The sequence below is a fragment of the Aythya marila genome (genome assembly GCF_965140915.1).
Source record: "Aythya marila genome assembly, chromosome: 4".
NCBI classification, from domain to species: Eukaryota; Metazoa; Chordata; class Aves; order Anseriformes; family Anatidae; genus Aythya; species Aythya marila.
The window spans coordinates 62,253,668-62,273,753 of record NC_139045.1 but is presented as its reverse complement, the minus strand read 5'-3'; the positions used below and the strand labels follow the sequence as shown (position 1 = coordinate 62,273,753).

Sequence of the window (20,086 nt, the reverse complement as noted above, 5' to 3'; positions counted from 1 at the left end):
GGATGGGAAGATCTGGGCAAGGAAACGGTGACTGGAGAAGAAAGCTATTGCCAAACCCCCAAACCCAACTTGCCACACTTGAGGGAACGTGCTGAATGTGTTGCTCCTCCAAAAGCCCGAAGTGCCGATAAATGCAGAGCCGTGATAGATACGGGATTCGCTATGCTTACATTGCACCTCGAAACGTGGTGGGGGATGGAGTGGGACCCCACAGCCCGCTGTGCCCTGTACTACGCTCACGTAAACGGGGTTACAAGTGGCTGTGCTCCTGCAGAAGCACTTCTCCTGCGGGTGCAGGGCGGTGGGCTTGGAGGGCTCCGTGTTGGTGTGGAGCAGGGCCCCGGCACGGCCAGGGGGGCTCCCCTCGGCCCGGCCTCCCCCCCGCACCGGGGCCGGGGGCGGCGGGCGCTGCTGCCGGCGGGCACCCGTTGCCACCTAGCGGCTGCCTGCGGCCATCCGTGCCTGGGAAGCACCTTTCCGGGGGTTATTTATTTATTTATGTATTTATATTTCCCCACCAAGCCGCGATTTTGCCGCAGCAGGCTGCGAGTGCGGCTGTTGAGGCCGTGTGGGGCCGGGCTCCCCGTCCCATCGTTGGGCCGGCGATGGGAGCCCTTGTGTGTGTCCTTCCCAACACAGCACCCGGGGACATGCTGGGCACCAAGGGACATGGTCCCACTCCACATTCACTGCGATAAAGGATCCCGGAGGCTCCCATTGGAGGAGAAATCCCCCCAAAATCCCAGCCCTGCAGTTTCTGCCCTGGCAGAAAGACAACACTTCCAAGGTATCCAGTGGGACAGGGATTCTCACCTTTCACTTGTAAGGACTTTGGCCTCTTAGAATATGCTTAAAATTTTCCCTATTATGTCAAAATACATTCACCTTTACCAAGTCCCAGGCAGATGAAGACACAGCGTTTTAGACATTGGACAAACAGAGCCAATGTTGGCCTAACGCATACATCGTGGATCTTGGCTCCACACCATCCCTCATCTTTGGTCAATGAACGCTGAAGAGCTTGTGCAGATGGACAGCTTTGGTTCTGATGCCCTTGGTTGGAAACACAACTGATTGGAGTTCATCCCCTTTTTTAAAGGCTGCTGATCACATTCCTGTTCTTCCTATCTCTCAGAATAAAAAGAGGTGATAAAAGCTGAGACAAATTTTAAGAAAGGTGTGAGAATAGGGAGAGGAGCAAAGGAATAAGAGATGGCAAAGATGCCTGCTCACTGGCATTATCTTCAAACAATCCCATTATCATAGAAAATCGAATTGACAAGACCCAATAATTGCTTAGAAAAGTGAAATAAAATAAAATATTATTTTCTTAAAAGAGAGACTGCTGTGGGGGAATGGAGAAGTTTCCTACCTCTGTCTTACGGCTTATCTCTACACTACATCCACTGCTGTGGTAGCATTTGCTTGTCTTTGTATTCACTCGTGATGGATTATTCTATTTTGGATTATTGCCATTGTGGTATATAATCACAGCAGCAAATATTATCCCTTTGTACTTTAAGTACTTTGCACTTGCACCCAGATCCCTTTGCTGTTGTCAGAAGCAGAACCTCCCTAATTCTGAAAACACAATAAAATTGTCTGAACATCTATTACAAAGTTGTAACGGTGACTGGACAGTGTTTTGTTCGTGCAAGAAAAATGAAGCTAGCAATGTGTCTGTAACAGTAAAGCTTTGTGGATGTGTTATACGGCACAGCTGCCTTTTTCCTTTTTTGAAGGGGCTCCTGGGTCTGTTAGCTCCAGGCTAAAGGAAACGAATGTATATCCACAAAGCCTGACTGCAGGGCAAAAACCAGGAGATTTCATATTTCAAGCTGGTCCTCCTTTTCTCTTTCATTTTTTCTTCAGTGGAGAAAGAAGTCATAGGAGACACTGAAAGTGGCTAACAACTTTTGAAAGCAGAGAAGTAACAAAACCAGATTAGGCAAAGGAAAAAGTTCCAAGGGGTAGCGCCCTGCTGGAGAGAGAGATGGTCACAGAGCAAACAAAAAAGGCATAAATTACAACAGGGAGCTGCAGGTTAGAAAAAATATTTGAAGTCTAACCCAGGAAAAGGCTTCTGTGTGCCAGCCAGTGCTGCACCACGCAGGGGGAGGCTGGAGGTGAGGGCTGAATAGAGTGTTGAGTTCAGAAGTAGATGAAAGATGCTTCACCTTCAGTGTATTTATTTATTTATTTGTCTATTTTAAGTGGCCTTATATTGCCTATTTACTTAGCCTGAAAAATCCTGTCTGAATAGAGTTAAGTAAGCACTGTATTACTGAGCAATTCTTAGCACTTGTTTATAGAAAAAGCAGAGTGAAGCTCTCGTTGTCTGAAAGGAAAGTTGCATTCCAGTTCTCTGCTTGCTTTGGGCACCGAAGCAGGAATGACTATTTAATTTTAACCTCTTTAAGTTTATATACTGGAATTGGTGCTGGGGTATCTTTCTCCTGTATTCCTTAACATTCTCATGTACTCCCTAGCATTTATTTTTATGAATGTTAATTGACAGACATTATGGCATAGCATGTGTGACAGGTCACAATAAAATCTAGAAAAGGAAGGAATGGAATTAGAGGGTTAAGCTGTCTAGCTGACAATAAAATCAATTGCTTTGATATTTCTCCGTTATTCTCAATTACATCCCCAGTACACACACAGGCACAGTCAGTGCTCCTGCTGACCTGTTGTGTGATCAGCAAAGGAGCTGTGTTTAAAATGTGGCTCAGTCTGGGAGTTGTTTGCTAATAAGAGCTGTCGATGGGCAGAGATGCACATTGACAGTACAGCTGGGTCTTACATTCACTGTAATTCTCAGCAGGGTTATGCAAGTGCCAGTGAGCACTCAACAAAGAAAAGCTAACAGCAAGCATGGGGGTGGCACTGTAGCTATGGGTCCCCCCAAACTCACTTGCTGTACTCGACTTCCTAGTCTCTGTCTGCTCTACCTGTCATACCCTGCCTAAGATTTTTGTATCGTACTAATAAAGATCAAGATCTCAGGGCTAGCAGAGACTGGCAGAATAACCCGGTCTGTCCTCCTGCACAGTCAAGGTCACCAGTTGCCTCTCATCATTTCTACCTCATGCCCACACTCAAGTTGCAAGTTTCAGTGGTTGTGAGATGTTGCCAAAAGAAGTACATCAAAAAGTCTGTAACATCTCCCCCTTGCTGTTCCCACCATAACTCTGGGGGCCTGTGGCTATTAGAGGGTTTGCACAAATATTGTGGTACCTTTCTCAGCAGTAGATACCTGCTGGACACCACACCACCTCAGCAGGCAATTTGGACAAACAACACTTCAAAGCCTGTTCTAACACCTAACTTGGGGTGGACGGAGATGCTTCACCCTGCTCGAGAGTCACAGACGTGAAACTTACCTTGGAGATAAAAGCCTAGGCATTGCTTTGTGACAAACATCCTATGAGATGGTGGAACATGCATGCCTTTGAGACCCATTTCCTCAAATCCTCTGGAAGGGAACTGTCATCTGGAACATGGACAGTGAGACCTGGTCTCTAGCTCCTGCTTCAAGTACTGACATGTCATTGGACATTAAGTATCTTAACAGGAGACAGAGTAGTACCCACTTTGATACCGTACAGCCTCACCTTCCATGACATGAGGGCTTAAGTCCTCCAATGCTCTCACTGCAGCACAAAAAAAAAACTTTGTGCCTTTGGAAGGAAGACCAATGAATGTCCACCCTTGGTGAAACCTAAGCAGATGGAAGTTACCATCCAGCACTACAGGCACGTCCTACATGTTTCCTACAGGCCAGTGCCGTCACCTTCCAGCACAGCTTGTTCAGTGTTGTAGGTCACATCTGAGGCACCTACCTCTCCTAATACAGAAAGCTTTGAGGCTTTGCTTGGATTCCTAACTTCCTTAGGAAGCCAGTTGGCTTAAATTCAGATGTTTCAACACTAGATCCAATTTCAGGTTTGAGCACAACCCTACATTTTACATCAGTTTTAGCAATGGGACTTCAGTTCCTAAAGAACCTTGAAAAATCTTTTCCCACATCAGAATTTAAAGCATTCTACTATGGGGGAACCCACTGTGACCCTGCAAGTCATCCCAGTGCTGAATTACCCACACTGCCAAGAAGAGACATGGCAGGTTACAGCCAGACTAACTTTGTCTTCAGCTTTCAGCAATTGTGTAATCTCTTCTTGAAACATGGATCATTTGGAACATGACACATTGGAACAAGGAACCCTTACTAGGTTGGGTAGATAATACACACTTCCTACAGGAAGCCCCTGTGCATTGTTACTAGGGGAGCATACAACCCACAAAATAGCTCACTGTCCATTTATGCACCAATTATTTGACACAGAGCTACTGTAAATACATGCTAGAGCTAACTAATGGTGCACTTAGATGACCAACTGCAACTGCACCCAAACCTATAATACAGAGGAATGGTGATTCCACACCCCTATTGGCCACATGGCCATCTTTGTGCAGGCAGTAGTATCTGCACTAAACCAACAGCTGGTTTAGTAAACAGACCACATTAAAAAATAACCTGCAGTTTTGTAGAGGAAATTTCAGGCTTCCTTATCCAGCAGTCTGTGGCTGTACAATTCGGTGCTGCCATGGAAGAAAGTACCGTCCATGGGGCAGAAGAAGACAGAAGATGATAGGTGCATTCTAGTGGCAGCCTGACTACTCCGACCATTAAACCACACCTTTGGCTAATTAATTGCACACTCAGTTCCAAAAATCTACTCCTGCTCTAGTAAGTTGCTCCCATTTCAAACTATGTTTTTCTTCCACATTTGTTTGGCAAGCGTTATATTCCTAGCTTTAAATCTTTAAACTAGTTATCTAAGGACTCCCTCAGAGATGTTTATATTTTTATTATGCTTTCCTTTTGGATTTTTTTTTTTTTCTTCCCCCCATAAAGCCAGTAAGGGTAAAGAGCTTAAGAGCTGAGATTTGAAAGAGAATGGATTTAAGTCAGAAATAACCTTTAGAGGAATTTTGGTGAAACACTGGAATCTGGAAATAAAGACTAGAATGTAGATGGAATTTCCTTGGTGTTTAAACTTTGATGTTTTAGTAGAAAAAACACCCTGCTTGAAGCAGACCCAGAGTTTTTGAGAAGCTGATGGAAGTAATGGAGTGTGACGTACACAGCTGGGACAAGGAATCTCTTGGAATAAACAGGCATGGTATCTTTAAGATGTTGCCAAAACCTGCAGAAGGCTGACACAGGCAATTTCCTCTGAACTGCAGCTACAAGCAAGTGAAATAGATGGAAAGCTGTTGAAGTCACGAAGGTAAGAGTCTTCTGAGCTGGTATCCAAAATGACTAAGCAGCAATATCGATAATCCCCAAAGGTAATATTACAAATTGCCAGGATTAAGAGCTTTGATTAATTATATGGAGTATATGAATATGCATTCAGCTTACTTCATTAAGATGTCTACATCAGATCTTAAAAATGAAAACATTTCACATGGAATGACTTCAATGGGAAGAGAGCTAAAATCCACCAGTTAAATTCACTCTTTACAATATAAACAGGTAGAGCTCCAAGGAAATCAAACACTGCTTTAGAAGGAAATGTGGCAGTCGCTCAGCACATCCCAGCTTCGGGGCAGTGACTCACTCAGCACCACAGAGGTCCCACTACCTCCTCCAAAAGCAAGGAGCGGTAAAAGTCTGGAGTGGCAAATGGTCTTTTCCCATTGCACAACTCAAGGCAGGTATCAGAATTTGACCACTTTTAGTATTGAGACACGTGAGCCTGTGTTGGACTTGCATCAAGTGGACATCTGTTGATACTGTCACCATGGCCAGAAACATTTGCTGCTCTGGATTGCAAAGTTTTAGGTTAAAAAGTTTTACTGAGGTTCTGTAGGGAATTCCTCAGCCTCTGAGGGAATGGAGCCAGAGCTACAGATCTGAACATGTGATGCCCCTAGAACATACAGAGATAAGAAACAGTGAATGTCTGTACTTTGGGTTGATGTAGCAGATTAAAAAAACAAAACAAAGCAAACCACAACTAAGGAGAGATGTTACTAGAGATGCTGTTGGAATAGAAAAATCGAGGCATTCACAGATCTGCCAGCATCAATAAAAAGTTTGCTCCAGCTGCTGAGTGCACCTACTGACTTTGGATCAGGTTCCAGATGGAAATGTCACCAGCTGCAAGAGTTACTAGCTTGCCAAACCCTATCAAAAAATGACAACTGCAACTGACCTTTTACTGATGATCCTTTAGGTGGTTAAAACAAGCAAACTAATTCCACCCCAAATCTACACAAGTGATTAAAAAACTATATAGTAGGTGAATCCATAGCATTTTAGGTTTAAGGCAGTAGAGAGATGTAAAGAACTTTTAAGTAGCTTGCACTAAAAAAAAAAAAAAAAAAAAAAAGAAGAGATACCGACAGCTAGCCAGCAGTCCATCATGAAGCAAGTGGAGTTTGCCAAAGTTAAAATAGTTGGGGGAATTTGCACTTTCTTCCTCCTCTAGAGATTAAGTAAAAGCAGCCCTCTTGCAGGAAGAGAACTCCTTTAATGCCTTCAGACTATGAAATAATGTAATGAATGATCAAAGATATACTCCACAGATGAGAGGATTTTCCTAAATATTGACCTAAATATATAGTGTGGGGAAGGACAGTAAGAAAGCTTCTAGGTTAGCCCTGAAAGGCTGTCATTGATCTTCAAGGTTGTATTTCTCTGCTCAGATTCTCTTGCTCTGTCAGGCAAAAGACAGTCAAGAGGCTCTGACACTTTTAAGCAGGAGCTTCATACCCATAAGCCACAAGAACAGATGTGCTTGTGAAAAAGGCAAATGTAACCTGCATTGTGGCAGAAGTATTACCAGCAGAGAGAGAGCGAGCAGCAGACATTCAGTGTAGTGGGAGGTTTGCTAGGAACCTCACGAGCAGCCTCACTGCTGAATTCAGGTGTAAGGAAACAATATCAGGAAGAGATACAGAGAACTCCAGCTATGATCAAAAGCCTAGAAAGAACTGATCGGAAAAAAGAGGAAAAAAAAAAAAAAAAAAAGATTACAAACAGCTCAGCTTGTTTAGACATACAGAATGAAGGCTGAGAAGAAGCCTACAACTTTAATTTATGTATGCTGCAGGGGGCAAAGGGAAGAAAAGGAAGACATTCAACTCCTGTGAAGAAGTGGGTATACATTACACTTAGTATACATTAATGTATACATCACTGTTAGTCATGTACAGGGATATATTAGTAATATGTTAGCAAGGTATATATTTCAGCAGAGTTGAGGTGGAGATCAAAAGAAGTTAACTTTCAGAGCAGAGGGGTTTTGTATTTCAGACTCAAGTTTGCTTTGGGGAAAAAGTAAAAAAAAAAGAAATGTGCACCTGCCTCTATAGTGTACTAGGCCTAGTAAACTGTCCCTACCTGAAGGTCCTACCTGTAGGACACCAATCAGGTACAGCATTACTTACAGATATGGCTCCAACCAAACATATTCGCAAAAACAAGTTTTCAAAGTGATGTGATTAAAAGATAATAAAATATGGCAACTCAGGTTTTTGGCAAACATTTTATAATTTTATACAAAAATCTCAGTAAGAAACCAAGCAGAATATCTGACGGAAACATCTGCCTTACAACAAGTTCAAAAAAAAACAACCCACAAAAGAGAAAAAAAATAAAGGAAAATTCCAACCCCCCAGAATCCTTTGTAATTATAAACCAGAATATGAACAAAACACTTAAAATAATCTCAGATTGTTTGGCAACTCATCACATCATTACAAGAGACACATTTGATCATAAGAAAAGTTTAACTTTATATACAACTTCACTTGAACATTTGCTCTTACCAGAGTTAATATACATTAAAAAAAGATTCTGGCAATAATACCAGGTTCTATTTTTAATACCTGTGTATAAAACGTAACATAAAATGCTGAAGCTCTATCGTTAGGAGAAGTGACATTTGATTTCAATGGGTTCTTCCTTGTTAAAAGAGACAAATACTGAAAGAACAGGTGCTTACTTGCAAAATAAAACAATTTGTTTCGTTTCAGGGTAGAGCTGGCTGACTGAATAAATGTAACCTAGTACAATTTATTTCTTGAGGTTGATAGTAAATTCACGAGTGAAAATATAATCCAGTAAGATTACATTTTAAGTTTTATACTTTGTCACAAATGTGAACCGAAAGGAGCCAAGCCCCTTTCACTATGCTAAACTACTTCAATGCATGCGAGAAAAATACTTTACCAACTGTCTGAGCATATTTTAGAGAACTTCAGGTTTTAGACAACCCCAGTAGAGTGGAGGGAAAGTTTCCTACTGACATCTGCATAGAATGTAAAATATATAATTAAAAAAACCTAAGGTATATACTAAAGTTTACAGACCAATGCTTTCCATATAATAAATAAAATGTCCATCATTGATTAGATTCATACACAGAGTAAAATACAACCTATTTTTACAAGTTTATGTACAAAGTGTATTAGTAGGCCAAGGGTGCCTCGTGGGTTGGAAGCATCTGCATTAGCATGTCACATTGGGTATCCCCAACTTTCCAAGTCAGTGATAAAATATATAACTACTTTGTTTTTCATTCAGATACAAAGTAAACTTATTTTTCATCTGAAATAAATGTACATAATATTCTGTATAAACAATAGTTTATAAAGCTGTTTAAAATGTAACTTAGAAGTACTGCATCGATTAACTTAGAGCTCTGAAACAAGCACGTGCAAATCCCTTTGCTTTAAAAAAAATAGAAGCACAGATTTTTTTCTCTTCCTTTTGACTCTTCCACAAAGAGTACTAGTTGGTAAAGATTATCGTTTAGCTTTCTTTACCGGTGTCTCCTCTGTTTTCTGCTGGCCTTTTCTCCGTACTGCTGTTGGGCTGCCTTCCCTTTTACGCTTGGTAGACTGCACCTTTAACCTAAAAAAACATCATAATTATTTTAGCAATGGTAGGACCTGAAAAACAAGAAGGGTGGTCAGGCACAATCCTGGACAGAACTTAATTGCCCATCTCTGATGAATTATCAGGATATATTGTTTAAAAGCTTACTAATATAACATTACAGTTTTAGTTGCACAGACCCGAGGGAGTCCCTGCACAATCCCATCACATCTTAGCAGGGTACTGCATACTAGTTCTATATGTTGGAGAGTGCTCCAAATGGAGAATCTAGGGCTCCTTCCTCTTCTCTTTTGGACTGACTGGTGGATTACAACAGAATATATAACAAACTACACTATCTGCTACCATCTCACAAAGATAGAAGAATAGTAATAATGGCTCAAGCCTTGCATACACAATAGGGAATAAAGGGCTGACACCACGTATCCTTATCTCTGTTGAAGCATCTATATATAAGCCCACCATATTTCAGCTGCAACCAATTATAAGTGCAGCTTAAACTCTTGGCCATTCATAACCATCAGGTGAACTGCGACACCTATCAGTGCATGATACACATCTGCCACTGTTCTTGATGTTTGGTTTGAAAACATAACTCATACGCTTCATAGTGGAAGACAATTGAATGTATTTGGCATATAGCCTGTTTTACAGGTAAACTACAAGATGAATAGCAATGTTTGTTGCTCCCTTTGGATTGTACACAGTGATCTCAACTTCAAAAAAAGTGCACCAGGGAAGGAGGGAAAGGGAAGTATTTTCAGAACTTGGTATAAGGCCTCAAAGTTTCTCCTTTCTTACCAGTTGATCTCAGAAATATCTTCAAAGTTTTAGATCCATGACATAGCATGTTGCTTTAACCTGAACTACAGCTGCCCTCCCCTCTCCCCCACCCCATTCAGGAAAGAACCAGAGCTCAAGTTAAAGTATTGCTTAACAGCATATTCAAATTCTCCCAAGAGGTTTCCAAGGACACACACACACACACACATATACACACACACAGAAAATCTAGTCTTGCAAATGTTAAAGAAAGGAAGAAAAAAGGAAAAATGTAAACAGAATAAGAAATCCTTTGAAAGCTTTTGTATAATACAAAAGACCAGAACTGAGCAACGTTAAGACTGCAGTTCAGATTTTGAACCAGTATGTTACATACAAAGAAAGGATCGATATAGTGAATACCCAAACTAAAGTGGCTTTAACTTTCATACTTACTGTGTCAATGGAGGAGATTTAGTAATTTTTGTATCACTTGGAGATCTTTTTTTCACTGCTAGCTTCTGTTGTTTTCTGGGAGAAACTGAACTTGGACTGCTGCCTTTAGAAGTTGCACGTGTGGTTGGCTTGCTGGGCTGCTTTCTGTAATACAAAAGAATGATGAATGTATATATAACAAAATACTTTTACCAAGTCACTTTCTTCTTGCATTCCAAGTGTGGAAAATTAAGACCGCACAGCATTTGCAACAAGTAAATCAAAATTGTTGAAAGAAACTGAAAAAACATTTGCATGATTTGAGACAAAGTACCAACCAGAGACATGTACTTTTGTACCAAAACATAGAATCAAAAAGACTGCTTTACTGACAATATTTAACAAATAACCAAGTAAAAAACCCTAGTTTCAAATCTACAGTAATTCTGGTACATAAATGCCCATGTACGAAAAAAAAATCTTTGAGTACCAGCATAACAATAAAAGAAGCAAGGGGAACAAGCTGTGAAAGGAAAGGTAATTATCTTATCCAGTGTAGAGAAAGAACTCATATTAGCCTTCATACCCATCAGTTCAAAACATGAAAAGGTGGTTACTGAAATAACAAAAATATCGATAAATTAAAGGAAAGTGTTTCCAAAAGCAATCAAAATGAAAACACTGATATCTAAACATTTATTACAATTTTAGAGTTAACTGTTAAGTGAGATAAAAATAAGTCCTTTTACCTTTACCACAACAGAACTGTTGCTTGCAAAGCAGTAATCTTCACAGGTTTATATTAAAAAAGAAAAGACCACGTAACTACTACCTAAAATTATAAATTCAAGGGAGTTTACTCTGTGAACAGTGCTTCAAGTAAGCCCCAAAGGCTAATACCTAATACAAAATACTCGGGAGTTTACTCTGTGAACAGTGCTTCAAGTAAGCCCCAAAGGCTAACACCTAATACAAAATACTCAGGAAAGACATAAATCTGGTGGATTTACAGAAATCTCACCATGAGCACAAAACAATGCCTGGAATCCAATTTGTTCTGGAAGGTATCTATGCAGATTAGAACTTCCCAAAACTGGCATGCTTCTATGATTCCACAAAGCAAAGTCAAGAGGATGACCTCTATATAATTAAGTTTGCCAACAGAAAGGTACATATACTAAAGAATGACTTCTTGAAATCATTCTTGGTACACCAATCTTTTGCAGTAAGATTATTTTCCCGAGCTTGGAGATCGCTAACAGATAAATTAAGTCCTACAGTACTGCTGATTCATGTATTTAACTTGGGTCACATTTGGAAATAGAAATGGACATTGAAAAATGTATTTCTGCCTTGTTCCAACTCTGAATACCAAACAGTAAAAATGGCAGATTCATACCAGAGGTCCCTTTTTACCTTTTGGAGTTAAGTGCTTTCAGACACATCTTCTGAGACATCCCTAGGACGAAGATTGCCAGCAGGATCAGTTCTCATCTAGCAAATTCAAGTGTGTCTTTTGTGGCCCTAATAGTTTCTTGTCTCCTAGTAACACTGAATCAAGGCAAAAAACCTTGCCCCTCCTGATTTGTTATTCACTATTAGAATGAGAGCTACCCTCTGCCATACTAAGACCTGACTCCACTTCCAAATAAGACTTTTCCATTCTTCGTTATCAGAAGAAACAAGAGGCTCTTTCCCCTTACTATGAAACCTCCCCTTTTGTCTCTACATCCCTAGAGAAATGGCACTGGAATTAGATATGGAATTATTTGGTAAGTTCAAATCAATTAAAAAACAAAAACAAAATCTACAACTGAGAACAATGTAGAAACAAGAATCTGCTATCAGCGTCTCTACAGTTACCTTTGAGCCTCTAATCTTGTGGCTGGTCTAGTTGTGGACCCAGAATGCATTTCATCATCTTCCTCCTCCTCTTCTTCCTCCCCTTCCTCCTGCTCTCTTACTTCCTCTTCAGAAGATGTTAATTTTCGACGTTTTCTTTCTGGCTCCAGCGTTTCTGCCCATGTAAAATTTTACACATGTGCTATAATTTTCCAAAAGCCCTCCAAAAGGATATGGACACTTAGTTTAGAAAAGGTATTCTATTCACAAATCCCATTTTAAGTAAGTATTTTTCCATTTCCTTTATGCTTCAACATTTTTAATTCACACTTGTTTGACTTAATCTTGCTAACACATTCACAACAGTTTACTTATGCAGCTCATAGCCAGAATTCATAGAAAATTCATGAGGCTTTATAGAAGCATCTGGGATGTAGCAATTTTGACATGAGATTACAGCAATTTACACATATTTACATAATATTTACACTAGCTGTAACTCAATGATTTTTCCTCAAGAAAGGAAAATTGAATAAAGCTTATCTTGTTGCTATCAGTATACAGAAAAGCACAGTAATATCTCCTCATTCTGTTAGGAATAGCATGGTTTCATGTTTTTACCAGTTTCCTCTGACTGAACCAGAGAACGCCTGGGCTTTCTCCCTCTTTTACGCACAGCCATATCTGCTTTCCCAGCTTCATCTTCCTGAAGAAATAAAATACAATCAAGTAAGGCAAGAACAATTTAATTTAAATAGAAGACAGACATTTTTCATTACATACTGCTTACAGACTTAGAAAATTAAAATGCTTGCACTTACATTTGTTGTTTCTTTCTTATTTGATAAGTCTGTACCTAAAAAGAAAGAACAAAACTGAATCCTGAACTTCAAATCTTTTGCTACTCAGTTAAAAACCACAAACTTCTTTTGAACTCTGTCAACTTTGCTTAAACAACACGATGTCAGAAAACATTTAAAGTCTCTAAATTAGAATTTGGCTTGGCTTTGTTGTATTTTGTTATACACAGACTGGGACAATGATTTATTAATATTTTTTTTTAAGCAGTAAGGCTTTTATAAGACTGATACTATATTTATTACTTTGTTGCATATGCTTTTTTTTTTTTTAATTTTAATGGAAAAACTGAAGTTACTTATCCCTTTTAATTACTGTCAATCAGTTACAGCACCACAGAAAAATTTAGCATGGAAGGGGCCTCTGGAGGTCATCTAGTCCAGCCTCCTGTTCAACGCACAGCTAAACTGAAAACCTGATCTTACTGCTCAAGATCTTGTTCAATGCAATTCTGAAAGTCTCTAAGACCATAGACTACATATATAGTCCCTCTGGGCAACCTTGTTCTAGTGCTCAACTACACCCACGGTGAAGCACCAAGATGGCTGTAGCTCAAAAAGGCAACACTGAAAACCTGTATATATAATACCTAATAGCTAGCAAACAAATTAGGTGACCTCCTCTGTTGAAGTGGCCCAGCTTTTCAACTCAGTGCTTCTTACAGACCGGCTTGTGCATGTTAAAATACATTTACAAACCCTATGAACTGTGTTGTCCCAATCTGCCCTCTCTCTATGGTATATGGCTACTGCTTCTACTCTAACTCTGTGGTAAGAAAAATAATTTTATGAATTTTGAGGTTTGCCAAATGGAATTATCTGCAATACTGCATGGGTAAAAATCCACAGCTGTGGAAGGAGAGTAGCAGCCTAAACAAAAGCATGTTTTTATACCTTTTTTTTAATGCCATAAAATTGCCTTTTTTTTCCTCCAAGAAAGCTTAAAAAAAAAAAAAAAAAAAAAGAGACCACAAACTCTAAATCCATCACTAATTAGACCAGATGAGTAAGAACAGAAGAATGTCATCTCAGGATCAAAACCAGATCTCAAAGCAGAAACATATTCTAAAATTCACACATTTTTTTTTTTTTTGAGTTGTGCTGTTAAAGTTATGAGGAAAAGCTTTTACACAGAAGCAAACAAAATGAATTGCAAGGATGTGTAACTATTTGATGAAGAAGCACAATAAAACATAGGACTCTCCACTGCATTAACTGTTTTACATAAACTAAGTCTAATATATAAAAAACATTTTGTAATTCTGTTGTGTACTGAAGACAGATATTTAAAATTCTGGTAAGTTTTGGCAAGTTTACAGCAAAATATTTCGTGATTGAAGAAGATTTCATTTAACTACAAGACGCTCTTTTTAAAAAAAAAAAAAAGAAACAATCTTCCCTTTAGGGTGACAAAATGTGGTACTTTTACCTCAAAGTAAGTATAAAAATGATTAGCAATAACAAAAAATCCTACCAACTTTACAGCAGCAAGCATTAATTAGTGCAAAATAATTTTAGTTTCAAGTTCAGCATCAGTTACTTCTCCTTATTCAAGAAGAGTTTTCCAGAGAAGCTTTTCTGCTGCTGAGCATGTACAGAGGAAAAGCACACTAAGGAAGGACGTTGCCTTCAGAAACCAGTTGTCTCCAACTGTATGAGTTGTCCTGACTGAAAACGACTTCTCTGCTTCCCACGAATCCATCTCTGTCGCAAAACCTTGTACAGAACATCCCAAAATTACCAGACTAAATGGACTGCACAAAGGGATTCCACTGTTTTCCTTTCCCTGCCAAAGGTTTTCCAATCCTCACATGAATGCTAACATATGATGAAAAGTTTCACAAGATATTTCATCCACTTCATACACTTTATATTGCCTGTGACATCAACAGCCTTTTACCTCAAAAACAAAATGTTACTTAACACACTAAATTAAGTTTTAAGTACACAGTCCAAGTGTCTGTCCTTTTTAATAAAAAGCAAGCCAAAATGTAGTTTTACACCTTTCTCACATTCTTGTCTGTTCTTTTTGCAGTTGACAGAAACCAAGTACCACACACCAGCTAGCCCTCCAGAGACAATTCTGAAGCATATGGATTAAAGCTGACATTTAAGAAATGCAGTGAAAATAGGAAATAGTCCATATGTACAGTGCAGCAAGATTAATGTCTCTGTAGAAACCTAGGCTTTTGGAAAGTCCTGAAGGTTTGTTTTGAAGATCTGCTTTCTCAGGTTTCTTGCATGAATGTTTGTATTTGTCTACAAACTTTTTTTTGATTATCTGCTTCATGAATAAATTATTAAAAATATTCAGAAAAACTGCAACATTTTACTTCTTACATTGCAGGTGTTTGAATAGGGAAGGGAAATATAAAAATATCTCACTTTATATTTGACTTTAGTTTGAAACACTAGAAGCATATTACCAAGTAAAGTTAAGTGATCATCTTAGAAAATGTTTACTTTTTTTTTTTTTAGAAAAGGAAAAGAAGTACTCCTTCAAGCTGCCACTGACCTTTTCAGACTCTTATTGACAGATAATGTAATTAACTGAACGTAACTTATTTTTTTTTTCCTACAAGCATTCTAAAACAGTTAATGTGAAAACTTATTTTGATATTCATTGTATGATAGAAAATAAGTAGAAACAGCACCATGTGCCACACACAAATGCTTGGGTAATATTCAGCAATGCATTACTCAACACTTGAAGCTGTAGGTGCACTGCTGAAATTAATTCTCGACATGCTGTTCTTTTCTTAAATTAAAGCCTCAGTAGGAATTAGGGATAAGTCTTCACTGTCCTGTTTACTCAGGTATTTTCACAAGTTGATAATACTGACTGCGAGAGATGATGTTTAAGAAGGACCCATTTGATGGTCTTGAGCACCCCCTTGCATTTCTCCCATGATTTGCTTACCTGTTTGAGGACTTTTCCCTTTACTTGCAAAGGCTGGAGGCTGCAGCTAGAATTTATAACAAACAAACAACACACAAAACACACACACACAAAAACAGGAAAATCCAGGTTTGTATTACATAAACATAGAAATTTCCATTCATTAGTAAAACATAACTGCAAATCCAGAAAACACAAACATTCTAACCAATATGCAGAAAGTTTGTACCTAATTGCCCACAAACAAATGAAATGACAGTAGTTTCAGTAACCAGATGTGGTAATTTACACTGGAAGTCATTACAGTGAAATATATTTATGAAAACTTAATTCTCAATGATACATAGAAAAGTTTAGTGCAGTCACTTTATGTAATCACACACAGATTTGCAAGTTGTAGTCACCAGAATTTTGTATTTACTCAGAATACAGAAAAAGCTATATAAAATTACATAATCTCCTATGATGAATGTCAACAAAATCCAGTTGCTTTCACTGTTACATGACTACACTAAGATGTCTATACCATCTTTGAAGTAGCAACAGATTCTCAATGCAACCTTGGAAAAACTGCCTTGCAAAGACAGTTATTCACTTTACAGAACCATTATCTCAAATGGATGGCAAGTAGCTGTTCCTCCTGCAGCCAGCCTGTAACTGACTGACACATCTATAGGTCATCACCTGGAGGTGCAAGACAGTTCAACGGTTGAACTAGAACAAGACAACTCAGTTCCAGTACTGAATATGATAGGGTATATATATCCCAGAGGGGATTTAAAATTAGTTTTATTTCTCATTTGAAATCAAAACATCACTTCAAATTACTTTTCATTAAATTGATATTGAAAAATAATGATTAGGAAAAAGATTTACTAGAATTTTGAAACAAAGTTTTACCAGGCCTGTAAAAGGGACAGGACCCTGAAAGGGCTGCCTGAAACACTGCATGGACAGGACAAGCAGAGATGAGAACACCTGCTAAATTCCCCAGACTTCTGACAACCATCCCAGTTCCTGCCTCACCAGGCAAGCAGGCAGAACACACCAGCTTCACTAAGTGTTAATTTTTATTTTTTTATTTTATTTATGTTTTTTTAATCATCTCTTTCCAAGCAATATTTCTATCCTCAATCCATTACTACCCTGTGCTGTAATCCAACTGGACTGCAGAAACACTTTGAACAGAAAAGTTGGCAGTGGCTGCACGTCACGTGGGTCAAGAAATCAAGATATTGCTGAGCTTTAGTAGACAGAGATGTTTCAGGAGCTCTTAGATTACTATCAGCACGTCTCCGTATTCTGAGTTTACTGTACACATTGTAATGTAGATAACACAACTGGATTGCACAATACTTTAAGATATTAATAGTTAATATATGCTATTATTAAAACAGGCTCATGTAGAGAAGAAAAACTGAAGTTTTCTTTAGGCCAAAATAACCCTCAGCACAAATCAAAAGGCATGTAAGCAGGATGAAGTTCTGATCACATGCACAAGTATACTGCTAGACAGTGTAACATTTATATTATTTACGTTGTACTGTTTAATCCTGTTATTTAACATGTTCAGACATAAAAGTATATTTTGCTTACCAAACTCAGTTATATCAGGATGTATTTTTCATAGTTTTTGTATGCTTAGACTGAAATCAGTTATCAAGTTTTCCATAAAATGTTTCTGAAATACCATTAACTATTAAACAGAATAATGGTTCTTGAGCTAATATGTTTAAATGTACCCAAACAAAATAAAGGCACTTACATTCCCACTGCTCATATCAGCTTTTGACTCCCCACCTGAGGGAAGAAATATGAATTCAGAACTTGAACGTTACTATTTTCATTATTTTCCCACACAGGTGTTATGAATTACTTACCACCAGGCTGCGCAGCTTCAAGAGGGTATTTACGAGGCCTTCCTCTTTTCCGTTTCACTATGACAGGCTGATTTTCCTATGAAAAATAAAGGACAAAAGTATTTTAGTTACTGTAACTGACATTCAGCATTTGATCAATATAATATAAAGACTGCTGCTAACACAATGTGCTAGTTGCAGAAGTAATGCTTGTCTGTTTAAAAATATAGGCGAGGCAGGTTCTGTAAGAGATGCTGCTGTTTATAAAATCCATAGCTGAAAGGAAACAAGACAACTCCTGATTGTATTAAATTTTCTGTGGCTGTAAGGAAGTGGTATTTAACAGTCCTAATTATCCCAGTATACAGGTTGGTAAAGTTCTTTATAAACCTATACATACATACATATATATATATATATATATATATATATATATATATATATATATATATATATATATATGTATATAAACACACACACCTTTATATACCTATATACAGAGGGTCTTTAGTTAAAAAAACAAAAACTTTTAAGTTTAAACTATGAAGGACATCTACAAGTAATAAATACAGGCTGAAAACCTCTAGCAACAGACTCTTCCATTTACAAGAAAGGAGTGTACAATCCCTCAGTCTAGAGGTGTCCTGTTTTCTTTTCACAGCTATTTATGGTGTTGGTGAAGTCAAAATTTTAATATTGCTGTCAGCAAAATACAAAGTACTTGTTTTCAGCGTGAACCTATATTATCCCAATTAGTTATCACGAATAACACCACTCACCTCTACAGAATTTTCATTTGATTCTAGACCCTGCTTCATCTTTTCAGACATTTCCTGCTCGATGCTGGATTCATCTTCTCACAAACACACAGGAAAAAAAAAAGAGAAACTGTGCATTTTTGTTTTGTTAGACAACAAAAAAGGTACAAGCCAGTCTCTGGACTAAAAGCATTCTGTTGCCCCAAATTCAGCTTCCCTATCAACACTCATTGGGAATCAACACTTTGCCTTGAAGCAACAATATGTTAAACTGCCAAAATGCTTCCCTAACACTAGATGAGTTAGAAGTGACTTTTAATTTAAGGTGAAAAAAGTTCAACAAACCACTGTATAATTTTCTTCCACATCCCATGAAATTGGAAGCTGTATACAGCATAGTGAGGATATAAGCTCCCTGCAAAAACAGCTTCAGATTTTTTTTAAAACATGCTCACTGGAGAGACAAAACTATTAGCTCAAACTGGTATTAGGAAAGGTACATCATTCACACAAAGGCAGACTCTAGTTACATCAAAGTCACTATTAGCCCTGTGGACACACTATTTTTATTACTTTTTTAAAAAGCGTTATTTAATGTGTCAATTACAACAGTGTAGCTTGTAAGCTCTTTCTTTGTTGTTTTTTCTTTGTAAACAGACAGGACTGTTTTTGATTGTGAACGTGTTCCACCCCCCCTGCCCCAATAAACCCTTACTTACTTTTGGTTAGAGTTGGAAGAAGCTATTCTTTTCACATGTTCTGAACATGCTGTTCCCCCTGTCCAAATATGTATTTGCAATTGGCTTCCCTAGTCAGGCTGTATACTGAAGTGGATGCGTAATATCCCTGTAACTCCTTATCTGGGTCAGGCTATCATCACCAGGAACATGAGATTTGCACTCACCATTAAAAGAACTGAGAATAATGTAGTATTTGATAGCACTAATATTCTCTAGTTGCTTTCTGTTCTATATGCAAGTATTTGACTGGGACTGAATTTCTCATTGCTCCCAGAATCATTCAGATGAAAGTAGCATTCAGTATGGGTTAAATTGCAAAGACTGTATTTTCATTACCTTTTACTTCCACAGCATTTCTAGGAAGTGTATGCGTTGCATCAATTTCTTTGGACACTTCTGCTGTATCACCTGAAGTAACTTCCTGCATTGTTTTGAAACAAAGAAAAAAGCAACTTACTACAAATTAAAGAAATTGTCAGTTACCTGGATTTAAAAATAAACAAAAAAAAAAACCAGCTATTTTGTAATCTCTTAAAAATGTTGATGCTGAGAGCCTTCATTAAAATCAATGGGCAAGATAATCCAAAATATTCTGCATGTACTCTTACAATGAACACCCGTTTTTCCTTAAGTTCCTATTCTGACCTGGAGGGGATTTGTGCAAATACAGGACTTGGGTCAAGGACTTGCTGATCTCAGATCAGTACAAACATAAAGATGCTGAACTGACTGGAGAGCTGGCCTCCCACAGTGCTCCATGGGATCCTAAGTTCTTAACTATTGGGCAAATTGGTTCATCACAGATCAAAAATATTTGGTCACTACACTGTGTACAACAACAGAAACCTCTGCAATTTTTTTTTTCAGTTGACCCCATGAAAGAATATAGAATTAGTATTCTATATTCATTTTGCGTTCAACACAATGCAAAATTAATTATCATTTAATAATGGAAATACCTCCTAAAGTAAACTGCTATAGAAATAAAAACTTAGACTTAAGTCTTATTTACATTAC

At 38.2% G+C, this 20,086-nt stretch overlaps 1 protein-coding gene across 4 annotated transcripts in view; it reads right to left on the bottom strand.

Annotated features, from left to right (window-relative positions):
- Positions 1-7,397: 7,397 nt before the first annotated feature.
- The window catches only part of BOD1L1 (biorientation of chromosomes in cell division 1 like 1), a 35,888-nt gene continuing 23,199 nt past the window's right edge, over positions 7,398-20,086 (bottom strand). For 3 of the 4 annotated variants that reach the window (XM_082760019.1, XM_082760021.1, XM_082760022.1), the window contains 10 exons: positions 19,406-19,490; positions 18,351-18,427; positions 17,593-17,668; positions 17,478-17,512; positions 15,734-15,779; positions 12,778-12,812; positions 12,578-12,662; positions 11,978-12,131; positions 10,136-10,279; positions 7,398-8,932 (listed from right to left, as the gene is read on the bottom strand). In XM_082760019.1, the coding sequence (XP_082616145.1) occupies positions 8,824-8,932; positions 10,136-10,279; positions 11,978-12,131; positions 12,578-12,662; positions 12,778-12,812; positions 15,734-15,779; positions 17,478-17,512; positions 17,593-17,668; positions 18,351-18,427; positions 19,406-19,490 (846 nt within the window). In that variant the 3' untranslated portion in view covers positions 7,398-8,823. The remainder of the gene's footprint in view (positions 8,933-10,135; positions 10,280-11,977; positions 12,132-12,577; positions 12,663-12,777; positions 12,813-15,733; positions 15,780-17,477; positions 17,513-17,592; positions 17,669-18,350; positions 18,428-19,405; positions 19,491-20,086) is intronic. The other variant, XM_082760020.1, reaches the window with a different exon arrangement.